The sequence below is a fragment of the Festucalex cinctus genome, chromosome 2 (assembly GCF_051991245.1).
Source record: "Festucalex cinctus isolate MCC-2025b chromosome 2, RoL_Fcin_1.0, whole genome shotgun sequence".
Taxonomy (NCBI): Eukaryota; Metazoa; Chordata; class Actinopteri; order Syngnathiformes; family Syngnathidae; genus Festucalex; species Festucalex cinctus.
In genome coordinates, this window is record NC_135412.1 from 23,652,979 (window position 1) to 23,678,461 (window position 25,483).

Sequence of the window (25,483 nt, forward strand, 5' to 3'; positions counted from 1 at the left end):
ACAAAGCAAAAAACGAGATGCTTTAATGACCGATGTCAAACAGCAAGGAGAGTTGTTGGGAGTGCAGGATCTCAAGTCACTTGCACCTTTTCATCTTAATCAAGATGAATTGCATAGTGTCGTGATGCGACAGCAGGAATCCATACAGAGGTCAACATCAAGGTCAAAACAAGCAAAACAGTCGGTGTGCCAGCAAAACAAACCATAGCAATATAAAAAAAGACAACATAGTTTAAATATGAAGCAGAAGAGAAGTTTTGGATGTCCAAAAAAAATAATAAATAAAAACATAACATGAAAGGCCTACAAATGGATGTTTGTCACGAAAATGAGCAGCATATGATGTTTGCCAGCCACATTGCAACTGCTTAAAGTCTTTAAAAAAAAATAAAAAATGAAAGCCACCAATAGAGAGAGAGCAGTCATCAATATCCCCATGACCTAAATTGCGTTAGAACACTTTGTTTAGGCTTCATGGTCAGCGCACCTTAGCCCATTTGAAACAAATCCACCGCCATTTACAGTAGCAAATCAGCACTCTCTCTATCCTTGGTGCAAAATCCTGCCTGACAACAAGTGTTCACCTGCGACTTTGCGTCTAGCAGAAGTGAGAAGCGGAGCTGGCCGAGGACGTCTGGCCGCAGCTTTGGCTACACTTTTTCGACTCGGGAAGGCTGAGACCTTATTCTGGTCCGCCCTCCGCACGACGCCTACTAGCAAAGAGGAGAGACAAGGTTAACAACCACATCGTAATGCGGTTGCCGCGGCGTCACGGAAAAACAATTGTGGGGGATTTGTAAACCTTTTTTCTTCTTCATCTCCTCTTTTGGACGCAAGCTGGGAACTTTGCGTGACGCTTTACTTGCTCTGCCAGGCACGCGTTTCGAGGGTGTGTCAAACACGAGTAGGCCGCGGGTGGCACTCTGGGTGGGCGGAAGGGCTCGCATTTGCTTTGTCATGATACTTTTGTCAACATCTGCAGTGGAAAGACATCGAAAGAGGAAGCAATTCTCCACGCGGCTCGTTTTTCAGATATACAAAACAAATGCAGTGGAACCTCTCAAGTCAAATTCAGAATTCGACCAATATCTTGGGGACTGTTTGCTAGGGATAGACCAGCGCCGATATTGGGCTTTTTGACAAATATTGGTATCGGCCTTTTTTGAAAATGTGCTGGCTGATAAAAGGTAAATATAACACCATTTTAATCTCAGGGCATCATTTATTTACTGTAGATTTTCAGTTAACTTAATAAGAGATGTTGCTAACACTGGGAACCTGCTGAATTCTGTGTTTTTGTTTGACAATTAAAACAAAGAAATGTTAAGATTTCAGGTATTTTTAGATTTTGGAAAAAATATTTATTGTAGAAAACTAGATAGACACCAGAGCTACACCAGAGACAGCTATGGTATTTACTTTTTTAAGTTTCCATGTAACTTTTTAAGATGTACTGATAACCTTGGGAGCTTCCTGGACATTTCGTTAGAAATTTAAAAGGATTGTCTATTGTCTAAGATAAAACAAACAAACAAACAAACAACAACACAACAACAACAACAAACCCCAACATTTTGAAAAGTCTGAAAAATTGTTAAATAAACGTGCTTTAAGACATTACAACAAAGTCAAAATTGGCATGTTTAAAAACATTTTGACACCAAGATTTTGTCCCCTTTTAACTGAAAATTAATATCGGCTCCAAATATCGGTTACCTGCCTCCTTGACTACTAATAATCAACATCAGTATCGGCCCATCAGTATCTTGCATCTTGACATTCAATTCTTTCATAGTTGAGGTACGTTATTTTAATGACATTTAACAGCACTTATCTTATTCTCAGGTGGAATGTGGCGGTAATTACGAGCACATCTACTTCAGAGTTCTGAAGTTGGGGGTTTGAATCTGGGCTCTTGGCCTTATTGTGCAGAGCGCACATATTCTCCCTTGCTTGTGTTAGCCTCTGAGTTAACCTCTGCCTTTATCTTAATAAGAATAACCAGAAACCTGCATATCCTCAGTTTAACTCTTTACTGGATACCAGAAAGCTCGAGCGTACAATTGTAGAGGCTTTTCTTCTGAATGCGGAAGAAGGTCTAATCTGTCCAAAATGGTTACACGCGGGGGGTGGGGGGTGGAGGCGGCTTGGCTTAACCTATGTGATAATGTGTAACCTAATGGTCTTAACTGGTTTCAACTCGATACTGTATGTGTGCCAGAGTGCAGATAGATCGGAAAATGCAGAGCCAGGACAGGTCACAGCGATACAACGGCTTAGCTCAAGTCACCTATCTGATCATATACGCCAAAGAGGTCTAATCCAACACTTGCATGGCTTTCTATGGGTACTTCGGCTTCCTGCCACAAGTTTAACTTTATGTTGTTCTTAAAAAGTGGTCGTTTTTACAAAGTTGCACTCATATTGTATAACTGATATCTAAAAAATGCCTGTCTAGGTAACACCTACATTGTGCTGGCAATGGTTTGACGCTATAGCTCCAATACTTATTCCAGTTGATAGTATAGTCATTTACGAAGGGGTCATCCTTGGTCAGTTTTTACCTTAGAGGTTCCACTGTATGTCATGAAATATTACTGTGTACCTTTGGAATCAATCCAGCTACTGTCTGTGTCACAGATGGAGACGTCCACTGGAGCCTCATCATTCGGATCGTGACTTGTGTCTTCTACCTTCTGATCTATCTCCACAGAGGATCTTTCATCTTGCACACCAGTCTTCCTCTTCTCTTCAGCTGCATCACCTTGACTAACCATCTGCTCCATGTTACTTGTCCGTTGCTGCAGCGTTGACTCATCATCAGCGCTCGCAATGAGTCTGCAAAAATTGCTGGTAGGTTGCCCAACAGTGCAGTTTTCCTGGAGCACCTGGCCCACTTCCAACAGTTGTGGTTCATCCTGATCCACTTTGGGGAACACAGCCCCATCATCAGTATCATCTGTGATCTCTTCACCAACCTCTATGTCATCCTCTTCTTCCACTCGTGCTTGAGGTATAATTATGACCGGAGAGGGAAATTGTGGCTTCAGTGAGCCTTCCTGTAAGTAGAGTGTACTTATTCCATCAGTGGGCTTTAGGGCTTTGGGGATCTCTTCCTTTTCTCTTGCTTCTGACCTTGCGGGCATCCTGGGATCACCGAGCAACTTCTTGCAATCTTTTTCCTGTTCAGGTTTCTCAATCTGCTCTCTGGGAATCCCGCCAGGCTGGCTTTTTGCTACAGTCTCATCAGAGATCTCTTTTGCCTTCTTCTCCCCAGAAAGCTGTGTTTCTTGGGATGTGCCATCCAAGCTTTTGGGTGAGATGAAAGCCAGGTGGTCTTCAATTGGAGTTTCTGTAGACGTAAACATGAAGGGACTGTCTGGTGGGACAGGGGAGGCTTCTCTTGAAGGGTCTTTTTCAATGTCTACTTCAGGAATTGTTTGTATTTTCATGTCACCAGGTCGCCCGCTCTGCAAATGAAACTCAGTCAGTCTGTCTTTTGGACTGGTCATTGGGATCTTCAGGCGATCCGGTTTCATTCCACTAGTCACGGCCTTTTCCAGCATCTTTGCCCGTGGAGGTGACCTTTGTGATGGTCCACGATTAGATACTTCATTATCTTGTAATTTTAGATCACCTTTAACTTCAGCAGCTCCAAGGTTGTCTACTTGAAAGTCCATCGCAGGGAAACAAGAGTAAGAACAGTCCTCAGGACTGGGTTTGTCAGCAGGAGAAGGCATGGGTCCGGAGTACTCGTTAAAGACATGGTCCTCCAGATGTCTTTCTTCATCCACCAGTATTAAAGTCTGCTCTCCAAGGGTGAGCTTGGCTAAAGAACTCCCCACCAGAGAAGCCACGTTTGAGGGTGTGGACTTGGGTCTAATGTCAACAGCCTCCATCGTCTGCAGGGAGGGATGAGGGAGGATGCTTGGCGGGTTCAAGGCTTCACAGTCGGTGCTGGAGTTCTCATCAGAAGATAAAAAGGTCTCCTTCTCAGCTAATGTTGTGAAGGCAGATGAAGGCATCACGGAGGAGGGGATCTCCACAGATTTGTTGAAGCTTCCAGTTACTGGGCACAAACTTTCGGAAAAGGTTCTTGACGTCTGTCGCTTTACTTCATCTGCACTTCCCTCCGTTTCGGATGTTGTGACAAACTCAAAGTAGGTTTTTGAGCCCGAGCCCGCAAACATCTCAGCCTCAATCTGGGCACCAGATTCTTGAATCGATTCGACCACTACGACAGTTTTGTCTTTCTTTTCCTCTTCTGCCTCCTTTGTTGCAAAGTCACAGGACTCCATTCTGCTCTTTTCTTCCAGTTGGGCTGAAAGTTTGGAGACACTGTACAGCTTTGTGTGGAGTCATGTTTACTAACAGCAGCATTCACAAATTTGGGCGACAGCAGCCAAGCCAAGGCTCTTGTGCACACAGAAGCATGAACTCTCCAAACATTGCAACGGGAAGGTCACAGCAGCTGCGCTCACGTGCACAACTGAAATGAAGGCATGACTTGCATGATGTTAGATGACCACAAAGTAAGAGAGCACAATTATTATTCAATTCCTATTGCTAGACATATGGTGGGTTGATGAAAAGTTCAACCTTTTACTTCGTCCCTGGCCTGATTAAAATTGCTATTATTTTTCTTACTATTATTAATATTATGTGTTCTTACATAAGCTAATTGCTTCTTTGCATTCTGGGTCTTTCAGGTTTGTGCACCAACTGAACGGTTCCATTCTTTAATCCTCACATCAGCCATCAGAAAATTCATCAAACGAACTTCCGTGATGGCAAAAAGATTGGCGATACTATTTACTGTAACGTCTGCTCAGACAATGAAACGAAGGCAAACAATGATCGATCAATAACCTCCTTATTGTTAAAATTGAGCGGTTAATGTTGCAGAAGAAAACATCAAATTGGAGTTTCTCTCACCTGCAGACTTTTTTTTTGTTTTTTTTTTGTAACCACTCATACACACACTCACACGCAAGCTTACTTCACGTAAGCCAAGTCTCCCAAGCGGAGGAGCGAACCCGCGCCAACCGGCACTGAAGGCAAGTGACGGTTCCACTCCTCCACCTGGAGCCCTCTCACCCGCAGACACATGCTCGCAATTCACTTCCTCCTTCCACTGGCCCCACCCGACCCACTCAACCAGTCACCAATTACAGACAAGGAATGTATTTCACAAAGGAGGTTCAACCAACTGTGAGATGAACCCTGAACAACGAGTTGCCATACACTCCGATAGAAAACTCTGCATTTTTTGTTTCAGTCCAGCTGATTTCAGTGAGTTATACCAACGCTGAGTAGTCTCACCTGGACTTAAGGCTTTCTTACTCCCAGAGTTAATAGACCGCCTCAATGGAGCTCCGATTCGTCGAGTCACCATGGCAATGGGGAAGCCGACCTCGGTGGCGCCCACTGCTTCCATGTTGCTTTTTTTATTTTATTTTTTGCCCCTTTCAACCGAAAACTTAATGCAATCATATGTCGAATTTGAACATGTCTTCATTTAAAAAAAAAGAATAAAAAAAAAGTGCTGCTCAGGTCACTGCGTAAATTTAAATGCAGAGTCCTTTGCAATCACAACATTGCAGGGGAAACCTGTTGAATGATAGCTCATTAATTCATTTCATTTAGGTGCAATCCTGCGAGGGAAAGGCGCACTTGATTTAAGATGAAATATAAAACCGTTATTCACACGGGTATAAGATAAAAATTGAGCACAATACTGCTCCGATGTGAGCACATATGACTACATCTGGTAATGTTGCAAATGGGATTAAGTTGTGCATGTACTGTGATGTGAAACTGTACCGCTCAAAAAGGCCACTGTGCGGAAATGCAAGATATATGCGGTCTGATGACATTCTCGCAACGAATATTTAATTTCCTGCGCAACATTCATCAATAGGATGATTGTCAAAATGACATGCCATGTTGGTGACAAAAGTGGACTTTACGCTATAGACTACAGGCGTATTTACGCAAAAAGTGTCCGTAGCAGACTGAATGAATGAGGAAATGAATTGTTGTGTGTGGCTGAAAGGAGGCGGGGACAGGGAAAAACTCCAGGTTCATTGTGACAAACCTGCTAGCGACCAGGTTAGGGTGATGGACCATGTTACTTCGATAACTGACCGAGAGCTTAAATGACCTCTTTTTATGAAACAGGCTACAGTTCCCTCTTGTCCTCTGGTTTCACTTATCTCCCTTTCGGAAACTATTTTTCCACTTTTCAGGGTTTCTTTACCCAGGTTTCTCACTAAACATGCTTTGTGAAATACACCCAATATCATGAGCTCACAGACAGTTGGATCATCTTGACAACAATCCACACAAGACAACTACTAATACTGTGTCTCTCCTTTCTGCGATCTTTTTATGATGTCTAGCTTCGGTTCCATTGTAATTGCTTTTCTTTTGGCTGGGCCAACATTCTTTGGGGCCATGACGTGGAAAAAAAAAAAAAAGAGGACGGAAAAGCCAAAGATACTCCCACAAGTGCCCAAGCGCTAGCATCAGCTTAGGGCTAAATAGTGGACGAGGGGAAAACACTGCGGGATATATAGCGGACGAGGACCCTAAATGGTGGACACGGCCAAAATGGCGGACCGAGCGTAACCGTTGTAAAGTCGAAACGCCTTCAGGTCGAGTGCGCCTTAACTCGAGGAGTCCCTGTACTATTATTATTATATACTGTAGTGCGCGTTACATGAACTAGTGTTAGTTTCATAAGTTCCAACTTTCTGCCAGGCCATGAAGGCATTTGAATGTAATTGTATGAGCGAGTGTATGAATGTGATTGGATAAATGAGTTTGCGGATGCGGCCTGAATACCGAAGTCGACAGGGTGAATGAAAGAGCAAGATTATGTTTTAAGGCTCGCACGAGTTGACGAGTGAAATAAAAATAATCAATGACATCATCTATCAGTCAAAGTCGAAGAAGCCGTTCAATCGCTATCAGATGCAGTTATTTATTGTAACAGTAGGAAGATGCTATCACACACTGCTTGAAGATGTAATGAAGAAAATGATACATTTCAAAGCAAAAAACAGGAAAAAACATTCACGGCTGGTTTTAGAAAAGCAACTACAAAGTCTCCGTTCCAGCGACTGCACAATATTCCGCACACACGTATAGTGTGATAAATGCTAATTGCATTTGCAATGTAGCTGGCAACACACAGTACAGCCATTATTGTCCAACACACTGTAAAAAAAATAATAATAATAAAATAAAAGCCTAACATTTACTTGAAAAATCCCAGTAGTTTTTTTTTTTCACTCAAAAATTCCAAGTAAATTTTACAAGGAGAGGATTGAGTACATTTTACTAGTTTATTATAAAAAAAAAAATGTTACTCAAGCATTGAGGTACAAACGCATGACCTTCAACTTGGGAGACAGCTGCTCTACCAGCTGAGCCAAGCTACTCCTGCTGAGCATGAGCAATGTACTTCAAGTTCTGACCAATCAGAACTATATAGGTGGTGTCAGGTCAACATACCTGCTCGAATTTCCTCATACTTCAAAGTGCTTTTGGTCTCATGGACACACCAGCAATGTAAAACAAGAGTGGCATGACTCAGGTGGTAGAGTAGCTGTCTCCCAAGCTGAACGTGAGTTTGTTCCTCAATGCTTGAGTAACTTAAATTCAATAAATTAGTAAAATGTACTCAATACTCTCCTTGTAAAATTTACTTCAAATTTTCTGAGGGAAAAAAAAGGTTGCTAGGTTTTTTTCAAGTCTTTCGTTTTCTTTTCTTTTTTCCAGTGAACGCAATTTGGGAAAAAAAAAAACACAAAATGAAGATGATGGGCAAAGAGCAACCAAGCTGCAGGAAGCAGAAGAACATATTCTGTGCTTCAATCACACACATGCACTCACAATTTCATCCAGAAGGAGTCACACCCTTGGCACGTGGCACCTTGACAAACCTTTTCTGGAAGGACTGTGATGACTTCCTCCATTGAGCACTTGCGATGTTTGGGCTTGCTCGCAGCCCCAAACCTGCGCTTCGGCTACCGAATCGTTCTGCTCTAAGAGTGGACTGCCTTCTTGCTCACATGTCACTTGCTCCTGGCAACCAGCAACTTCCTCCTCCTTATCCTCATCCTGCTGTTGTTGCTCCTCCGCAGAGAAAGCACTGACAGGCGCTACTTTAGCTTCTCAAACAAGGGATTTGGGGTAGGTGGGGCGAGACATGGAGGGAACTGGGGTTAAATGGCTTCACAAGACATTTGGACCGACGATGGAGATGCATGCGATGCAATCAACCAACCCGCTTGTCCAAGGGGAAAAAAAAATCATCAATACTGATAATATCGTGCGTGGAATATGGAGATTGGTGTCGCATTTTTCACATTTGATCAACATTAACTCATTTGCTCCCAAAATCGTATAAATACGCTCTACTTTAAATGTTTTCAGTGTCCCAAAGACGTATTTATACGTTTTTTTTTTTTTTTGGGGGGGGGGGGGGGGGGGGGGGGTTGTGTGTTTTTTTATGCTAGAGCATACAGAAGGCTTTGATGCAGCATCTCAATTGCAAAGAATACAAACGGCCAGCAATAAAACACAATAATATTCTGTGGGCCTTGCAAAATCGGTCAAAATCCAGTAAAACAGCTAGGAAGGGAATTGCTTCAGTGAAAATGGCTGGGAGTCAATGAGTTAAATGTGTGCAAAAAGTTTAATAAACATTAAAGGGGAGGTCAACCATAAACATTTCTTGACATTAAGATGTGATATGTGACCTCACTAGTCTTAACATGATATTCTTATTAATATTACGTTTGTGGAATATGACTTGAGCAGCAAAATCCAACCGTTTTTATCCATATCATGGGCCATTTTGCCACTTGCTGTCGACTGAAGATGACATCACAGTTGCTCAGGCAACGGCCAATCACACATGACTTGTTTTCTAAAGCTGAGCTGTGATTGGTTGTTACATGAGCATCTGTGATGTCATTTTCACTCGACAGCAAGTGGCAAAATGGCCGCCTTCTGATGTTGCTAAAAAAAAAACTGCTGCATTTTGCTGCTTAACTCATATTCCACTAACACAATATTAACCCAATATATTTAGACTAGTGGGGCTGCATAGAACACATCTTGTCAAGAAAATGTCTTTGGATTGACTTCCCCTTTAATGTAGAAAATGAAAGAAAACATGCAATTTTGCAGGATTTAAATCTGTTCTCTAATAGTCTCTTCTGGAAAGTTTGCATATTATCCCGGTGCTTGCACGGGTTTTCTCCAGCTATGTTCAATAGCAACTCTAATTTGTCCTTAGGTGTGATTTTGAGACCACAGGATAGATAGCAGATTCGGGTGATTGCATGACATCATGCCACATGAAAATGATCGGGAAAGTGTGTTATTTTTTTTCACGGAGACACTGATGATGTTACATGAGGAAAGATGACTACATCCTTAAAACTGCTGGATCAAAAATAACCCAATTTTGGTAAAAAAACAAAAACAAAAAAAAACAAAAAAACAATTGGACCGACCCACTACTTGGGTCAAACTGACCCAATTTTGTGTGTCAAAACAACAAAACAATCCAAATTTGGGTTACATTGACCCAAAAAGCAAGTCGGTCCAATATCTCACCAAAAACAGCCCAATTTTGGTTAAAAATTGGATCAATTTGACCCAACTTAGGCCTAAAGTTGGGTCAAATTTATCCAATTTTGTTTTGTATCAAAACAACAAAACTTTTGGGAAAAACTAACCCAAATTTGGGTTAACCAAAAACAACCCAATTTTGGTCAAAAATTTGACTGACCCACTATTGGTGGGTCAACTTGACCCAACTTAAGTGCAAAGTTGAGTCACGTTGTTATGTTTTGATACAACACAAAATTCAATCCAAATAGTGAGTTTGTCCAATTTCTAACCAAAAACAACCCAATTTTGGTCAAAAATTTGACTGAATTTGATCCAATTTTGTTTTGTATCAAAACAACAAAATAACCAAAAATGGGGTCAAATCGACCCAAATTTGGGTTAACCAAAAACATCCCAATTTTGGTCAAAAATTGGACTGACTCCACTTCAGCACAAAGTTGGGTCAAATTGTTTTGTTTTGATACGACAAATTTTGTGTACTATTTTGGTACAAATCGTGTACTATTTTGTATTTTATCAAAACAACAAAACAATCCCAATAGTGAGTCGGTACAATTGCTAACCAAAAATAACCCAATTTTGGTCAAAAAGTGAACCAACATGAACTGGACCCAACTTCAGCCCAAATTGATCCAATTTTGGTTTGTATCAAAACAACACAATAACCCAAAGTTGGGTCAAATTGACCCAAGTAATGGGTCGGTCCAAATTTTTGACCCCAAAAAATGGGTTAGTTTTGACCCAGAAGCTTGAAGGGCGTAATGAGACGAATTGTGTAAAATGGACCAAACATGTCGGGTTTGACGACAGAGCACACGGCTCGTCGATAAGGGCAAAGAGGACGAGTGGCCGACTGGATCCGCGTTCTCGCGCTTGCGCTTCCTCTCGCCACCATTCACGCAAGCATGCGGGATGGCCCGAGTAGCCTACAACGTGTGCATCGGGTGTACCTTGCGCCGCCGGCCCCATCTGCTCAGCGGACGGAGAGGGAGGAGGGGAGGGCGGCAAATTGGCCACTGAGTCATCCACTGTGGAGGGAGAGAGAGACACACACGCTGACGAGACATGGGCGGGAGGAAGTCAACGAAAAAGGTGCCGATCCGAACGCGAGCGGGCGACGCGAGACGCTTCACATCGGTGATAGCGCGACGCAAGCAAGCACATACAGCCCACAGACGCAGGCGGGCCCCAACGGAAGCTTGCAAACATATCACCCGCATACCTGCTGTGGCGGGATGCGCAGCCGCACCCCCGCCGTGGAATCCATTCTCCTGGTAGCTGTAGGCCGAGTAGCCGTTCTCGCCGTTCTCTTGGCCGTTGGAGGCCCAGCGCTCCTCTGGCTGCCGACTGTCTGCCATGCCTGCCTGCTGGGACACTGGGGAGGGGACGGTCCACCTGCAAAAGGTGAGAAAGACATTGATTGACACTTGGAAGAATAAGCTTGCCTCAAAGAATTGCTTCCATTTTTCCTTCTCTTGTGTCTGCTTGCCAATCATGACAAAATCCGTGTACTTGGTACAAATTGTCTACTATTTTGTGTTGTATCAAAACAACAAAATAATCCAAAGACCCAAATTCAATCCAAATAGTGAGTTGGTCCAATTTCTAACCAAGAATAACCCAATTTTGGTCAAAAATTGGACCGGCCCACTAATTGGGTCAATTTGACCCAACTATGGATTGTTTTGTTGTTTTGATACAACACAAAATTAGGTCAATTTGACGCAAATAGTAAGTTGGTCCAATTTCTAACCAAAAACAACCCAATTTTGAAAAAAAAATTGACTTAATTTAACCCAACTTTAGCCCAAAGTTGGGTCAAATTGATCCAATTTTGTTTGTATCAAAACAACAAAATAACCCAAAATTGGGTCAAATTGACCCAAATTTGGGCGAACCAAAAACAACCCAATTTTGGTCAAAAATTCAGCACAAAGTTGGGTCAAATTGTTTTGTTTTGATACAACACAAATTTTGTGTATTATTTTGGTATAAATTGTCTACTATTTTGTGTTGTATCAAAACATCAAAACAATCCAAAGCTGGGTCAAATTGTTTTGTTTTGATACAACACAAATCTGCCATTCTTCTGTAATATCGTCAACACAACTAGGGCTTTCAAAATTAATCCATCAAACGACAAATAATTGAGTATCAATTTAACTGGCAACAATTTTAATCATCGTAAATTAATCGTTTGGAGCCATTTTTTAAATTTGAAATTGTCCAAATCCTCTGATTTCCGCACATCAACATTGATTTCTGTAGTCTTATACAGTATTGGTTTTATTTTATTTTTTTACCCTATTTATTTCATTGCATATATTTTTATCTGTCTATTATGTGTGCACTTATGGCAGAGCTTTCATTTCATTGTACTTGTATAATGACAATAAACTCTAATCTAATCTAATGAACGAAGACTGATTATCTTCTGTGTTTAATCAAAATACAACATTTGCAAACATCTGTTTTTGCATTGGAAAAACAATGACCGAACCGGTAACATATAGTACAACATCAATACCTTTCTTTTTAAATCACTATGCGAATACGAAGAAAATAAATACTTTTGTAATACACTTTAATGCAAAATTAAAACGAATCCGATTAGTCGATTAATCGATCGAATAATTGATAGATTAAACGATTCTAAAAATAGTCAATAGTAACAGCGCTAAACAACCATGAAATAGGTTTGACTGTACGGGTCTGAAACATGGACGCCCATCACTAGAAGACAAGTCCAGACATTTCTAAACTTTTGTTTACCAAGTAAAGTAACTAAGAATACAATATCCAGATGTGAACAACCAAGAGTTTTTTTGAAAAGGTAGCAAGTCAGCAACCCACAAAACAGAAAATACTGCAGTAACATTACAGCATTGCTGGAGATGCCTATGACACACACAAACCAGCCCCAAATAGCAACCACGAGGGCAGCACTCAGCTGGACAGCAGGGCAGAAGGAATCGGAGCCGTCCCAAGAAATCGTTGGCAACGGGACCCAAAGTTTCAAATTGAGAGGTTGGAAGAAATAGGAGAGACTGGCACAGGACTGGACTCCTTGGAGGAGTCTTGTTGGTGGCCCGTGTAACAAGAGGGCAAACCCAAGTGCCTCCATTTCAGCACCAGAGGGAGCACCACACCACTTCGCTCAGAAATCAGACCTCGTCAGAACGGCCATGCAAACAAAAATGAAAAATGCTTTTTTCTTCTTTCATTTTCAATTTGAACATAAAAAACTCAAGATATGATCTTCTATCACAAAATGGACAGTATAGTTTGTTTAATTGGTTTTTGAAATGTCATTTTAAAATGATTCAGTGCAATACATTTAATGTCATGCGCATGGCTACAGCTGGGCAATAAATCAAATTCATTTGGATAATCAACATTTTGAAAATCAAATCATTGAAAATTTGTTAAATGGTGAAATCGAATTTTGTCTTCTGGATTATGAAAAGTTGTTGTTCTTATGTTGTGTTCCATCCAAATGTTATTGTGAGCTGTAATTTTGCACAAGTGGCAGAATGCTGAATGGGTGCTTTACAATATGTTAAGTTAATAAAAATTAAAATGAATAAAAGAATTAAAAGATTAAAAATTAAAGTTAATATGTTACATTTATGGAAAACTGATTTAGAATCAGTATACATTATTGTTGTCTGAACATTTTGCACATGAATTATTTTTTAATAAATGAAACCTTTAAATAAACATTTGGTGGTCTTATTACATTAAAATCGATAAAAATCATAATCGTCATGAATACTGAAAATAAGAGAGATTTTATTTTTCTCATAGATTTGCAAATAATTGTCATGATCTATTCCAGCCACACTCGCTAGTCGCGAATGCTAATTAGTGCACCAATCACAGCATTTTTAGCCCTCAAAAGAACGGCTATTCATACAAAACACTTCAGAGAAGCATCTTAACATGACTCACCAGCATATGCTCTTCCTACGCTGCAAAAAAAAATAAAATCAACTTTCATTGGCATAACTTGATTGTGACTTTTACCTTCTACTCTCTAATGTGGCTACAACTGTGTCTCAGAACGCACGGAACCAAACTGCCCCTAAGTGGCCAAATCGGGTACAACACGAACAGCAGCGTTCCCAGTACACAAACAAGGGCAAGACAGTATCAAATAATTGAAATCAAATCAATTTTAGGACATTTAAAATAGATTCTTAATTGTACTAAATGAGAAATGCGATTCTTATGAGAATCAATTTTTTTGGCACCCCCCTAGTTACAATTGTGTGGAGTTTATCTTGGTCTAATTTTTTTATTATTTTTTTTAGGATGACAAAAATGTTCCATTTTATTCTTTTGACACAGACGATATGTGCCCAACTTCCATTTTTCATTGCTTATGCATCCCACAACATATACAATTAATTGAACAACTCTCAACAGTCATATTGATAACATGCATTGGAGCAGACAAAAACAAAACAAGCACATGTCGCATAGCCTCTCACTATGCACTGTTATGGCAACCGGAGCAGGTCCGACAGAGGTTGACACATGGCGCAGCAGCCCCCAACAGTGCAACAAGTCATTATCCATCCATTTTTGCATCAACAATACTGTATATGCTAACAAAAGCTGCGGGATTTCTGAACTATAAAAAATGTTCGATGTGGCGATGCAGTCCAAATGAATTAAATCAAATGATTGAGAACCTTTTTCAGTCCACGTATTATTGAGACGTGAGCTGTTGGTCAGAATATTTGGACAGTTGAACTTCCAATTTGCATATGCAAAGCACGAGCAATAAAAGACTTTCAGATGAACTGCGATAAACAACGACAGCTTAGTCGTGGGCACAAATTCCCACAAGATGCACGGCAAGATTTTGCAGCGGCGACTGCGGCAAGCACCTTTTTTTTTTTTTTTTTCATGACAAATTCCTCAAATGGGAACACATTCATTGTCAATGTATGTTACAGGAATAAAGACATTGGGGTGTGATTCCAAACTTGTGTTAAAAAAAAATACAATAGAAAAATTAATCAGAAATAATAAACTATTGTAACTAGACGAAGTGCAATTTCTGGAGAAATTGCGTGGGAATGCTTGAAAGCAAATTGAGAGATAAATTATGAAATTCTAACCTCCTGGTTACTGGTCAATGCACTTTACCAACTGTGCCACCGAGCAGTATCAGACACCTGGTAATGATGGTAAGTTATATATATGGAAGTGGGCGTGGAAAGTGAAACTTGAAAAAAGTTCAAGGGGAAAAGTTCATATTAAATGTTAAATTGTGCAAATACTGCCAGTAATGTGGAATCAGACGATATATATACCCCAGGAGGCGTCAATTTTTGAAGCTAGTTGAAATTTGAACAGTGTAAATTGGAAGTATTATGTGGGAGTTGCGAGGCGGCAAAAAAGTATGGAGAATAAAACTCACAATAACATATGTGGGAATGCTGAAAAGTATTCCCACAACAGGACAAAGTGAATGAGACGAAAGCTGTTGCCATGGAAGAAAATGTTAAGAGCTAATATGACCTGATCTCAGGTGCCATTCAAAGAAATCATCGTGCTTAAATAAGCTTTAAACCTGATTCGGCAGACAGACAGACAGACAGACAGACAGGTGTCCTCCTTTAGTTTCTGCACGCGCATGACCCCGCCTAACCCCCCCCCTGCTGTGCTCAACCTTACCTTCCTGCCCCGCCATATCCTTAATCCAACCTTACCCCCCCTCAACTCCGCCCAGATCTGGGTCAATCGTCCCGCCTCCACCAAGTGCTGCCGACATTGGAATGTCACCATCGATTTAGCAGGGAATCTCTGGCAGGCAACTGCGTCTCAGTAGGCCAACCTTGCTTTAATCCTGAATGCGTGTGCGTGCGTGCGTGCGTTTGTTGATCATTTCATTTCAGATCATTTCATGACGTTGATCATGTTTTTGCAGCTTTTGATGACCCCCTTTTTATACGTTGATTTTTATCAGGAAAATATCATTTAAAGATGTAATGTAATAGTGCTTGTAACTTCAGTGTGCGATGTGCAACAAAAATATACAGGTAATTATACATTCAATTTTTTTGAGAGACAATAATCAGTCAAATTTGGGCTGCTCGATGATGAAGACAACATTAATCACGATTTTGGTACAAATCAAGAAAATGTTCAAAGGTTAAAAAAATATTAAAGGGATACTTGACTCATTGAGCCATTTTCAGCAGCAAAAAGTTCATATTTTATCCTGAATGAATTTCATTGAACTTCATTATTTTTCATGTACAATTAATACTTTTAAATACTCTTTTTTTTTTTTTCTGGATTTGGTCAGCAGAACTGAGCCATGATTGGCCGTTACCTACTTCCTCAGCACAGGTGATGTCATCATCAGAAAATGATTCTTTTAAAGCTTTTTTACTACTGAAAATGGCTCAATGAGTCAAGTATCCCTTTAAGACAAATAAAATTCTTTGAAACACTATAATTATGCAAGTTCCTTTTGGATGAAAGAAAATTTAGTGAATTATTTATTTAAAAAAAAAAAAAAAAAAAAAAGTGGAAATATATAAATTTAAACAACTCAAAATTAGTATTAATAATCGTTCTTTTTTTAATGATAATGTTGATTTCGTAATTGCGGAATGTAATACTGTAATACTGTAATTGAAAATGCAATTGCATTTTGATTAATTGCGCAGCCCCAAGTAAATAAAAATATATCATATATATATATATATATATATGTATATGTATATATATATATATATATATATATATATATATATATATATATATATATATATATATATATATATATATATATATATATATATATATATATATATATATATATATATATATACATATATGTATAATGATGTATTTCAACTCAGGTGTCAGTCTGTGGTACAATTTGGATTGGAAAAAAAATCTGTCTATTTGTTTATTTTTTGTTTTTTTGTTTTTTTTATTGTATAAAGGCACAATTACTGCAAAACCAAAGTTACGAATGTAACTACGGTTCTATGAGTCCCGAACGACCGCCAGGTGGCGGTGTTGTAACCAGCACGGAATTCCCCTTGTCGCGACAGCGTCATCGAGTAAGAATGACAAAATATGCCCGTCAATGGGTCCGGCCGACGTAATCCCGTGTATAAAAAGGGAATGTTGCCAGAACACATCCTCTAGAACCTTTCTCGCGCAAACCAACACGAGGGTTCCGCGTGACAAGCAATGCTGGCGGTCGTTCGGGACTCATAGAACCGTAGTTTAGTTACATTCGTAACTTGCGTTCTATTTCGTCCCTCCCGACCGCCAGGTGGCGGTGCTGTAACCAGCACGGAACACCGAATACCAGCGATGTCACGAAGACCCTGCAACGTCTACCCCACAACGGGGCCTCCGCAGGACCCCGAACCACGTCCCGTGGATGAGGAGAGGTGACATCCAATCTGCAGAACCTTGAGAACGTGCAGGGCGACGACCACGAGGCAGCCGCACAGATGTCATCCATGGACACGCCCCTCAGAGCAGCCCACGACGTAGACACACCCCTGGTGGAGTGACTGAGCACCGTCGTCAGAAGGGACCGACCAGAGACTCTGTACGATTGTCGAATCACATCTCCGACCCATTGAGAGAGGCGTTGCTTGAGTGTAGAAGATTAGGGGCAGACATAAGTTTTGACTTCTTTCTGTCCCCTTTCATTTCTTTTACTTTAAAGAGTGAAATAAAATTGAATTGAAATAAATATATTGTTAATGAAATTAAAGAAGTTAATTGCCATATAGAGTATTTTGGATGTTGTGGCTGGATTAGGAATAATGTTACGATTCTGCTTTCGAAGGATGAAAAGTATCTAAATTGGAGGCAAATTGGATCGATGTGGTGGCTGGTGGCTTCCGCCTGCAGCGCCTTGCGGGCACTTATTAGCCCCACCCACACTGATGTCAGCGTTCCCATGGCGATGCGCACCCGGCGGGAGGGAGGGGCTGTTGTGGTCAGCAGGCAACCGAGAGCGATGGTTGGCGGTGTTATGGATCCTGAAATAGGTCACGGGATGCTCCCGGCTGACAAACGGGAGGGAGGCCATCTCTTTCAATCCATCAATAAATACAGATACTGACTACGAATTGGATCTTGATGTTGGAATTCTTCTCTTAAATTTATCACACGTGTTATTGTTTTATTTCCATTATTTTGTGACTGTGTGCTAAGGCAATATTGTTATTATCATTTCTACATCAAGCACAGGAGCCTTTCATTTCATTTTGAGCAGCTCGTGCAGCCAACATTTGTCTTCTAACTTGTGTTAATTTTGTCTGCCATTTTGAAATTTCATCTCAGTTTTCCAATTTCAGTCACACTTGTTAGTTTTGTTTTGCTTTTGTTTTTTATTAATCACTGTTTGTCAACCACATCACATTTTTATTTCATCCATTTTTAGTCGACTATAAATTGAGCATTTTAGTTTATATTTTAGTCCAGGAACGCCATTTTATATGCATTTTTTAATCAACAAAAACTGTCAACGTTTTTAGTCTAGTTTTAGTCACGACAACCATTTTACCCCTTCATATTGTTATTGTCAGCAGATTATATTGAACTTTTTTGGCTATCAAACTATTTCACATAAAATGTTCTCATCTGTTTGATGGGAAACGACACACAATTACAGTACAATACTATGGCTCCATGCTACGAGCTAGTAAGTTAGCATTAGCTAGCAGTCGCATTAACATTATTGTTGGAATGTTATAGCTGTTGGATTCATGTTAAGTTATAACTATAATTTACCTTTTTTTTCTTTAATCTTTCACCGTGAATCCATCTCCTGTCTGTCCCTTGCGTTTGTGCTGTGTGTCGCATAAGAGTGTCACAGATGTGACAGATTAAACAGAGACAATATTTTACAATATAATATCATCTCGTTTTTGTTCATGAACTATAATGTCAGAGTTTAGTCCAGTTTTTATTAAGTGAAGTAAAATTTTCGACTTGTCTTCATTAGTCGACAAAAATGCAGACCGATTTAGTCCCAGTTATTGTTGATTAATGAGGGTTTTATTCTGCGTTCACACCAAAAGCGGGGGGAGGCGGTTCGGCGCAACTGAACAAAAGTGCGGGGCAGCGCGCAGGAGGCGTTTGGCGCGCTGGGACGTGGTGCGCAGCAGCAAAAATCTGGACATTCGTGACGAACATCCGCACACTCACATAAGTAGCCATTGCCAAAGCTACTTTTAGCGCAACTGCCGACCGCCAGATTGCCACTAAAAAAGCGAAAGTGCTATCACGTACCTCAAAATAAGAGAAAATAGTGCCACGGCTGTGTAGTCCCAGGAAAGAAGTGGAAGTAGTCGGAGGTGCTCACTTTTTGTTGACTCGCTAAAGTGCTCCACTTCCTTGTTCACCAAGGGACACGCCTCCTCCACTCTGGTCCGCACGAATGAGCGGCAATCGTTCCAAAAAAACTCTACGTGGTGAAACGATCACGAAGGAAGCATTCCAGTTCGCCTTTTCGGTTTTAGTCTGAACTCAGCATTAGTCTAGTATAGTCTAGTTTTAGTACGGTGAAAAATGTGTGTTAACTTCATGAAATCCTTTTTGTTTAATTTTTGTTGATGAAATTAACACTACTTCTAACAGACGTATTTCGTCACTCCAGCCATCTTGATCATCGGTGGTGACTGTTTACATTGCACACTGCGGCCCAATATATCTACAGGCCTTTAAATGATGCCCCCAAAACGCATGTGCCAAACCCACAAGGACTGTCAGGCTGGGAGCAAACACATTGTTAGCATGTTAATTATAGACCAAAAAAAAAAAAAAACATTCAAGAGGCATGGCTAAATTTTGCCATTCGCACGTGCACGTCGTTTCCTGCTAAAACAAAAGAGTGAAGTTATTAGACGACAGGAAAGGACCACTTTCTGCTGCTCATAAATATTTTCTTGTTCTCCGAGCATGAGCTCCCAACTTCCCGTCTCCGTGAATGGCAGGACTAATCTGGCAGACACTTAAAAAATGAGTCATGGGAAAAGCGAGTGTGAAATGTCATGAGTCCAAGTAGTGCAACATATACTGTCTGGCAGCAGGCCATAACCCGCCAACCCCCCCAAGCAGACTTTGGTTGTGACCAAAATAACTTCAACGACGGGACAAAGTGGCAGGAGAGCTTGCTCGAGACTTGCAGACTCCTGTGAATACGACGAGGAAGTTGCCATCCTAATGACTAACAGCTGCATTTCCTTGACAACAAATGTTACTCATCCAAGGAGGAGGGAATCCCTTCATGACATGTAACAAAATGTATATTCCTGCGGGCTATTTGTGGAGGTTAAGGAACAAGCAAGAAACGGCAAGCAAATCACACTCCCTCAAAAAGCTTTATACTGCACTGTACTGCGAGGCAGAGGCGGTGGGACCGCCGCCGGGGGCCACCGGCACGCCGCTCGCCGCGCTGCTGCCCCGTCGCAACCGACCGGCCGCTGGCCGCTGACTCAACCCCGAGGCCCCGGGCCACGGTCGGGCGGGGAAGCTCCCGCGAGCCCCACCATCCACGACCGCACGCTGACTTTTGAAGCCGCTGTGCCACCATCTTGGTACTCCCAAGAAACATATCTCACCATTTGGCTGCAAAATGCTTACATGTGTTGTGTTGTAAACTGCTCAAATCACCATTTTAAAGGCTGTCGACAAACATTTCATTATCTAAGTATGATTGAAATGGAAAGAAACTGAAATATGTTTTGTTTGTTTTTTTAAGATAAAAGAAAAAGAGGGTACATACCGTCTACTTGTTATTTATTTTCAGTTTGTTATTGTTAAAAATGTACATTTTCAAAGAATGTTGACGTGGGTTTGACACAATTGACACACATTCCTTGTCTTGTCACAATATGACGATCATGTTTTTGCAGCTTTTTACAACAGAAAAACAAAATCGGAACTAATAAACTCTATCGTAAATAGATGAAGTGCAATTTTTGGAGAAATTGTGTGGGAATGCTTGAAAGCAAATTGAGAGAATATTTTACATATTAACATATTATTACATATAACATTATTATTCACTCAATTAGTCAAGTATCCCTTTAAATAAAACCTTGCATGGGCAATAATTTGCTTTTATGAATCAAGTCCATTTAGCCCTTAGCACCAAAATCTGAAACTGTTGCACCTCTATTAATTGTACTGTAATTTCCTATCGATGCAAGACGTCAAAAGGCTACCATTTGTCTACATCAAGCTCCAGTTGCTCGGCACCACAATGCGACCACATGGCTGAAAAGCAAATACACTAATAGCTGAACTTGCAATTACAACAAGATCCACACAGCCAGGTTGCATCCAAAATAATGAAGTGACGTGTGAGCTTACCAGACTGGAAGAGCTGCCTGCACTGACGACGACGATGCTGAAGCGTCTGCTTGGATGGGCTCTAAGAGAGAGACGGAAAAAGCAGGAAATGCGTGTTAGGAAAACTGGAAAATTGTTGCAAGATCTCATCAACACAACAACCCATACAGTGATTGTTTTTGTTTTGCTGTTGAGCAATGTTGCATGCGGAAGTCCGGACTGTAATACATAAAAATGTTTCCAATTATTATACTTGTATTTGTGAAGTTGACAACACCATATGTTCTTACTAAATACTTTTGATGAATAGCTGCTAAATGTACTGGTCTGCAAAACTATCATTATATTCAGTTCATTTACATAATTGACCACATCCAGACATTATTTATTGTAAATAGAATGTTGGCTTTCATTCTCATTTACCCATTTCTCAGTCTCAGTGGACCATCTCGTTTACTGTGTAGCGAGCGTTATTGTTTATGACAGGAACATTGTCATTGTTTTTTAGAACTCAACACTTATAAAACAGATTACAATTACACAGAGAAACAAATGTCAATGGGTCTCCTTGTCTTTCTGTTTCCAGGCTAGCTTATCTCTACCAGATCTCGACTTCCACAATGGCGGACAAGCAAATTTCACTCTTAAAAACTAGCTAAAGTAGGTTTCATAACTGTCCTCTGAGCGAAAGCATCATAACAACAACATGACCAGCGAGAAAAATGACTTTGACAACCCTGAAGAGTGATGACAATTGATGATCCCTTTACAAGAAGAGGACAATAGCTAGCTTACATTTGATCGATCACATTATGGCAGAACTAATTCACTGGAATACTTTTACAACTTAACTGAAGAGATTTTGGTCATAAAAAAAATAACAAATAAAAATAAAAAAAGAGGCCAAGTGTTTACTCAGTGATTACAATCGTCACCACTCAGCTCGCCAACTGCTAAGAATCCAAGTTGTTCGAGTTGTTGTGATGATTTGTGAAGTTCTCGGAACTGCATGCCCATTGTGGCGGCGTGACAGTGATGATTTAATGCTTAAGCACATTTGTGTGTTTCCCCTCTTTTGGGACAGTCAGGATATTCATGCACGGAGCATCCTGCTGCGGTTAACAGAGTGGATATAAACAGTGACTCTTGAAGAGCAAATAGTTTGGCTCCTATTTGGACTTTTGATGGCAAAATGAAAATACAGGGAGTCCTCGAGTTAAGTCGCACTCGACCTAAGGAGTTTCGACTTTACAACGGTTACGCCTGGGCCGCCATTTTGGCTCTGTCCAACCTTTTGTCTCCTCGTCCGCCATTTTGGCTGCAGTGTTTTTCCCCTCGTCCACTATTTAGCCCTTAGCTAGTGCTAGCGCTTGTGCACTTGTGGGAGTATCTTTGGCTTTTTTGCCCTCTTTTTCCATATCATGGCCCCAAAGAAGAAAGCTACGTTTTCTATCAATGTTGGTCCAGTCAAAAGAAAAGCATTTACCATGGAAACAAAGCTAGACATCATAAAAAGATCGCAGAAAGAAGACACCAATTAACACCGCAAAGACTTGGCTTTCAGTCGGACAGCATCTTTTTTTTTAATTTTTTTTATGTATTTTAGATTTTTTTTTTTTTTGCAAATAATTTTGATGTAAATATTGACTTTATTAATGGGGAAATTTGACAAAATCCGGGTTACATCGTTAGCGTAGGAACATAACTCGAGGACTCCCTGTACTACCTCGTCCAAGTCTACTGCAAATATGACAGAGATCCTCAACAGTACACCACGAGCTTATTAGCGAATGCAAAATAATTCACTTTTTCCGGAACATGTCATTTGTGAACAAAGTCGTCCGCTGCATAACTTATAGCCTATACTGATAAAGGCTTATCAACTCCTCATTAACTCCAAAGCCTCGTCTTCCAAGCTTCCCAATTTGAAAGTGCATGACTACGAGGTTAAACAAACACACGCATCCTCCCGAGTCCCTGGGAAGGAAGAATGCTGATTTTTTTTTTTTTTTTTTGCTCCCCGTCTTGACCTCCTGCCTGGAGCCAAGCAAATGAGGCTATGGGGGGCAAAATGCGGTGAGGCGGTTGGGACCGCGGGCTGGATTTTCGGGAACTGGCCTAATCCTCAGATTTGACTTGATCATTGGAGACACAGGAAATGAATCTGAGCAGCTTGATAAAGCTCGCCTGCCAACGGGCAGAATCCGTCTGTTTTGTGGCGCAGCTTTTTCGATTTGAGCCCTGCTCCAAATCCTGATTAAAAATTAAACAGACTGTATGTGGGATGATAAATATAGAATCATATTGTACTTCTTGTTTATGAAAAACAACAAGGTGGGAAAAGTACTGACAATGTGTAATTAATTATAAACACAGATTTACTTCTATTTTAAGATATCGCAAAGGTAGAAGTACTGATTCAACTCCTCAAGTTAAAAGTAAAAGCATAATGGAAAAAAATATTTTCCATCCACAAAATACATAGTTTCCCTCTTTTAATAAATTGCAAAGTGCAACAAGCTATCAAAACATGTTCCTATGAATAGCTTTGTTTATGTTGTGAACTCACTTTTTTTTTTCCAAATAGCTAATCATAACAACGGAATAAAATACACATGCATGTTTTTTTGTTTTTTTTTGTTTGTTTGTTTTTTGTCTCCCCCCCACAGATTACACAAATTTGAATACCAGAAACCGGTTGGTTCTCAAGCTGGCAAAAGACACAACACATTCGCCACAAATCGTTCTTGGAGAAAACACCAAACAATTCTCGTGGTAACTTCATTATTTTTCATGTACAATTAGTACCTTTAAAAAGTAAATTTTCTACTTGCTGTCGACTGATGATGACATCACCTGTGCTGAAGAAGTAGGTAATGACCAATGATGGCTCAGTTGTCTGACCAAACCCAGAAAACAGGTGAGCCATGATTGGCCGTTACTTACTTCCTCAGTACAGGTGATGTCATCATCAGTCCACAACAAGTAGAAAAATTACTTTTTAAAGGTACTAATTGTACATGAAAAATAATGGTGTTATCAAATTAATTCTGGACAAAATATTCACTTTTCACTGCTGAAAATGGTTCAATGAGTCAAGTATCCCTTAAAACCCCTGGGCATTATCTTATTTTGAAATGACTTGGTCAGAACCATCAAAAGCCGAAAACCGGTCACAATAACGCCGAAGGGCTCTAGATCAGGGGTGTCAAACTCATATTAGCTCAGGGGCCGCATGGAAGAAATATTACTAAGTGGGCCGGATCGGTAAAATAATGGTATATAACTTCAAAACAATTATACGAAGATTTTTTCGATTTTTGGGCAAATTACGGAGCTCAACTGTATTCTATTGTTAAAAAAACTAACACAAATGCAAACGAAACGCAGCAGCAGTTTGCCTGTATGAGTTCCGGACGTGTTAAATCTGTTTTGCATATATATAGTTCTCAGAATGCATTGTGTGGCACAGTTAATGAAGTTAATGAAGATGTTAATCCTTATCATATGTAATTGTGGTACCAGTAATTGAATTTGTGTCATATTTAAAACGTTTATGTTGGTCCATGATTAAAAAAAAATATATATTTTTTTTTTAAACAAACCACAACTTTAATTAAGTTGTATGTAAAATAATGACTTCCAGGGCGAGTCAGTAAGTTACATTACTCATCTTAGGACTGCTTGTGAAATTACAAATTTATATATTTTATTGTGGCTGGCTGATTAATTGGTCCGACAATATTATTATTTATTTTTTTTCTTCACTTTACAAAATTGTCTCGCGGGCCGTATTAAACCCCTTTGCGGGCCTGATCCGGCCCGCGGGCCGTATGTTTGACACCCCAGCTCTAGATAAAACCTTGCATGGGCAATAATTTGCTTTTATGAATCAGATACGTCTGTCATCATTAATGCTTTCTGCATCATGTTCCTCCATGTCACTGCAGTGTCCCTAAGATCTCAATCAATCAAAATTTCAACCATGATTGATTTTTTTTTTTTTTTTAATCGTCATGTCACCTTAGGTGATGATGATATAGGTGACTCACCTAGATTGATATAGTTGTAAAAATGACAGATATCTATTTTTAAACGTAGGGAGTAAAAGTAAAAAGTCATCAGAAAAATGAACGTTCAATTAAATTTAATTAAAAAAACAAAAAACAAACCTAACTTTAAATTTAGTTTTGACCGTTGATGACCCACGTCACCTTTCATGGGACGCATCTCCTTCATTTTAATCACACCTTACCTCACTTAAGCCAGTACCTCTGACAGCCATAAAAAAGTCGCACTCCAACACAGTGCAAGCAGTCAGTACACAGACACACCTTTGCACAACAGCGTCAAGTGTTAAACATTAATTGTGCTCTGCGCGTGCTAGACAGCAGTTCTGCTTTTCTCACTTGTACTTGTGGGCTGTCGCGCTGTGTAAATATTAAAACCTGTCTCGGGTTAGCAGTGAGACGGAGAAGTG

The 25,483-nt window shown here is 40.2% G+C and overlaps 1 protein-coding gene across 11 annotated transcripts in view; it reads right to left on the reverse strand.

Moving 5' to 3' along the window:
- Nucleotides 1–25,483, reverse strand: part of LOC144014206 (uncharacterized) — a 58,982-nt gene that overhangs the window by 13,229 nt on the left and 20,270 nt on the right. For 10 of the 11 annotated variants that reach the window (XM_077513834.1, XM_077513835.1, XM_077513836.1 and 7 more), the window contains exons 2-8: nucleotides 21,025–21,085; nucleotides 10,874–11,046; nucleotides 10,602–10,679; nucleotides 7,950–8,177; nucleotides 2,606–4,321; nucleotides 803–976; nucleotides 585–713 (exon numbers count right to left, since the gene is read on the reverse strand). In XM_077513834.1, coding sequence (XP_077369960.1) covers nucleotides 585–713; nucleotides 803–976; nucleotides 2,606–4,321; nucleotides 7,950–8,177; nucleotides 10,602–10,679; nucleotides 10,874–11,046; nucleotides 21,025–21,085 — 2,559 coding nt within the window. The remainder of the gene's footprint in view (nucleotides 1–584; nucleotides 714–802; nucleotides 977–2,605; nucleotides 4,322–7,949; nucleotides 8,178–10,601; nucleotides 10,680–10,873; nucleotides 11,047–21,024; nucleotides 21,086–25,483) is intronic. The other variant, XM_077513837.1, reaches the window with a different exon arrangement.